Source organism: Austrofundulus limnaeus, unplaced genomic scaffold (genome assembly GCF_001266775.1).
Source record: "Austrofundulus limnaeus strain Quisiro unplaced genomic scaffold, Austrofundulus_limnaeus-1.0 Scaffold164, whole genome shotgun sequence".
Lineage (NCBI taxonomy): Eukaryota > Metazoa > Chordata > Actinopteri > Cyprinodontiformes > Rivulidae > Austrofundulus > Austrofundulus limnaeus.
In genome coordinates this window covers 1,046,984-1,050,470 of record NW_013952566.1, presented here as the reverse complement: position 1 = coordinate 1,050,470, position 3,487 = coordinate 1,046,984, and the positions used below count along the sequence as shown (strand labels likewise).

The 3,487-nt window shown below is 40.0% G+C and overlaps 1 protein-coding gene across 1 annotated transcript in view; it reads right to left on the bottom strand.

Annotated features, from left to right (window-relative positions):
• Positions 1–3,487, bottom strand: part of rela (v-rel avian reticuloendotheliosis viral oncogene homolog A) — a 30,582-nt gene that overhangs the window by 15,166 nt on the left and 11,929 nt on the right. Inside the window, exons 4-5 of the mRNA XM_014017253.1 lie at positions 2,959–3,104; positions 1,838–1,929 (exon numbers count right to left, since the gene is read on the bottom strand). Coding sequence (XP_013872707.1) covers positions 1,838–1,929; positions 2,959–3,104 — 238 coding nt within the window. The remainder of the gene's footprint in view (positions 1–1,837; positions 1,930–2,958; positions 3,105–3,487) is intronic.

Below are 3,487 nucleotides of genomic sequence, written 5' to 3'. Positions count from 1 at the left end.
GTTTTGTTTTTGTTTTTACTGATGGGGGTGGGGGTGCGGCTTATAGTCCGGTGCGGCTTATATGTTGATGTTTGCGCTTTTTTTTTTAAATGGCGGGTGCGGCTTATAGTCCGGTGCGGCTTATATGTTGATGTTTGCGCGTTTTGTTTTAAATGGCGGGTGCGGCTTATAGTCCGGTGCTGCTTATAGTCCGAAAAATACGGTACAGTCTCCATCTGTGACTGGTAGTAGAGGGTACAGGACTCCACGAAACACTGGATTTTGTAATTCAAATCAAAGATGAGATGGTCTCCATAAATCAAATGAAAAATAAATAAATAAACTCACATATTTTCAATATTACTGTTACCAAAGACTGTAAAAACAGTCATAACTGGATAATAAGTGTTGTAATTTTGTCCTTCACCTTTTAGTAATGCATCAAATAGGACGGTTGTGCCCTGAAAAAAGAAGTGGTATATGTTCATRWTAACTCTGGTTTTATTTGGCCTATCACAATTAAAAAAACGGTGTAAAGTTCGAAGTCTCTATTTTTGTCACAAATCAAAACAAATTCCGAGGGTMTATCTTTCTGAATAGAGAMATTWAAATAGGTCATGTGACCAGGCTCCAGAGGMGTAATTTACAGTCATAATTTTTAAATCAAGTCAACATATTTCAATACCAAGGTACACAACAATAACGTCATACCATCCAAGCCTAGTCTTATTTTTGGGGTTGSAAGTAGAGACGGGATAAATAAAGGGATCTGGATCTTGAAGAGCTGTTTGTTTCACCAAGTCGTTCAAAAGAGCCGTTCGATTTTGAACGAATTATGCCATCACGGAGGGAAACATGTAATCACGTCGCCGTACATGATGACATTATCACGTTACATGAGTGGAACTATCTGTTTTGTCAAGCAGAACCCCCCCTCCCACTTGAGCCACTGTACTCCACCACTCTGCCCGTTTTTTTGGTTAAAAAAGCAAAGCGGGAGTGATTTAAAGATGAAAAAATAAAGAATATAGGAGGAATGAAAAAATAAAACTAGAAATGACACTTTACGGCCCGCAACTTGGCTCCTATCATCGTTGTAAAGAGAGTAAAAGTAAAATGAAATGAGACAAGCAATCAGACTGCAGTCACTTTGAAAAACATCAGATATGTYTCKGATTCAGTACKACYCACTGAAAAGACCTGGGTCAGATTTGAAAACTATCGCATTTGTCAAGTTCAAACTGTCAGGAAAATAATTATATGGGCATGGGGTAAAAATAATCAGATTTGGGTCACATTTGCCTGCAGTGTGAATGTAGCCTTAGAGACAATCACWCACACCTCGGGGCAATTCAAAGTGACCTTTGAACCCAGCAAGCATGTTTTTAGTGTGCAGGAGGAAACTGGAAAATACATGCCTGCAAGGGGAGAACATACAAACTGAACACAGAAGGGCAGCCCCAACCAAAATCCRATTTCTGTCCATGTAGAGATATTCAGATTTATTTTTATTCTAGTATATGATGTACAATGTAGAGCTACCAAAAGTCATAGCTCACTATTCACAGTGGAGCTGCGTTTTTTCGTGGTATTTTTGTGTGCATGGATTTTTCCCAAGCAAATCAAAATTACGACAGAAACTGAAGAATAATAGCATAATAATAATGCATTGGCACCCTTAATAAAAAATAAGAAACCATGGCTTTTAATTGACTCCAACTATAACTTCTTCTATATCRGATTAAAAACCCTTCAGTCAAATTAGTTCTGCACATCAACAAAACCTCCAGTCTTAAACTGAGGACCGAGAGCGTAAAAACGTTTCATTCAGTGAGAGATTTAAAAGAAGAGAGCTTACTATTGTAGGGGTTGTTGTTGGTCTGCAGTCTGCAAGTGATGGCCTCATTCACATCCTTCTTCTTCACACACTGGATCCCCAGGTTCTGAAAACTAAATGCCAACACAGAAACTCAAAGCTGAAGTTTCAGAAACTAACCACATTGGTACAGTTTCAGTTTTGTCACGGTTGTGGRCACAAACAGCTTCCAGCGTACACATCGCTACATTTTTCAACATTTTCACAATTCAAACTTTGGATATTTCTGCTAAAACAACCTGAGTTTGTCTATACATCAAAAGTCAATATTATAAAATGGTATTTCTTAGAAACAAGTGCATATTACTCATTTTGATATAGTGCTGTAAATCTGTAACACATTGCTCTTTCYTCACATGAACTGTTTAATATTAAAAACAAATGACTGATGTCCGTGTTCCCTTTACGTCACAGCTCTTAAATTGGACCCTGTTTGTTTGGATTTCATCACTCTACTGATAAATAAGACCAACACAGCTCTTCCTGTCCAGAAGGACCGGTCTGATTGTGTCATTTTAGTTTCAGTCGTTACAAAGTGGAATCCAAATCATTACACTTATTTAAACGTTGACCGTGACGTGCAAGTGAAACTGTGTCACCTCCTCTTTCACCACAGCAAAAACAGAAGCAAACTCAGCAGGAGGCCTTGTGTACAGAGACTTGTGTTGATTTCCTACTGAAACAAAGTGTACAACGCAACAAACATAAATCCAAATCCCTTTGTGCGTTCTGATCAAAGTGTTGGACACATTCCAGGACACGCCTCCATTGGAACATGCAAATATTTCCCGGCACAGGTGTGCGTCCCATCTGATCAAACTAAAACCATGTCTACYCGTGGACAGAGGCAGGACTTTAAGGAATGTGAGTTAGAGTCAAACCATGTTTGTGTGATCCTGTTAATGRTCTACTGATGAACTTCCTTCTTCGAGGAAAAGACGTTGTCCAGAGCTAATAAAGCCCTACCATTTCCCTCGACGTGCTCCACAGTGCACATCACTTCRTCACCTCTCTCTGAAAAGGTACCGAGGTTTTGTAACACACAACACTGCCTGACACACAATAATCTGAGTGTGCTAATCTCAGKGTGAAGCCAAGCCCACCTGTGTATCCGCCTCTCCTGCAGGTCGGCCTCGTAGAACCCGTGTTTGCAGTCTTTTCCCACCAGCTCATGGGGGTGAGGTTTGTACGGGGCGTTCTTCGTCACCAACGAGATGCGGACCCGGAGGGGACCGCTGTAGTTGTGCACCTGTCACGGGAACATMTTTATTCACAACGAGGAAAGGTTGTAAAGACTCTCACACTGAGTAATAAATGAATCAACTCCCTGACAGCTCAGTTTCATTTCATTTGTTTTAATTGATCCTGGAAGTCATGTTATTAAAAAGGGAACCAGTTGTAACATGTAGGCCACGGTCTACGCTGTGAGCCAAGGTGCTGGGTTGCATGAAACGCCTGTGAAATGAGACGGTTTAGTCTTTGGATGACATATGTTTGTGTGACCATTACCATGTTGATAGATTTTAAATCACCTGCCTTCAGACTTAAGTGTCTGTGACGTCAAATTTTCGTAATACATATGAATGCATTTTTAGAAAGAGGACATTAATAAAACATTGCAAAAGAAATTTC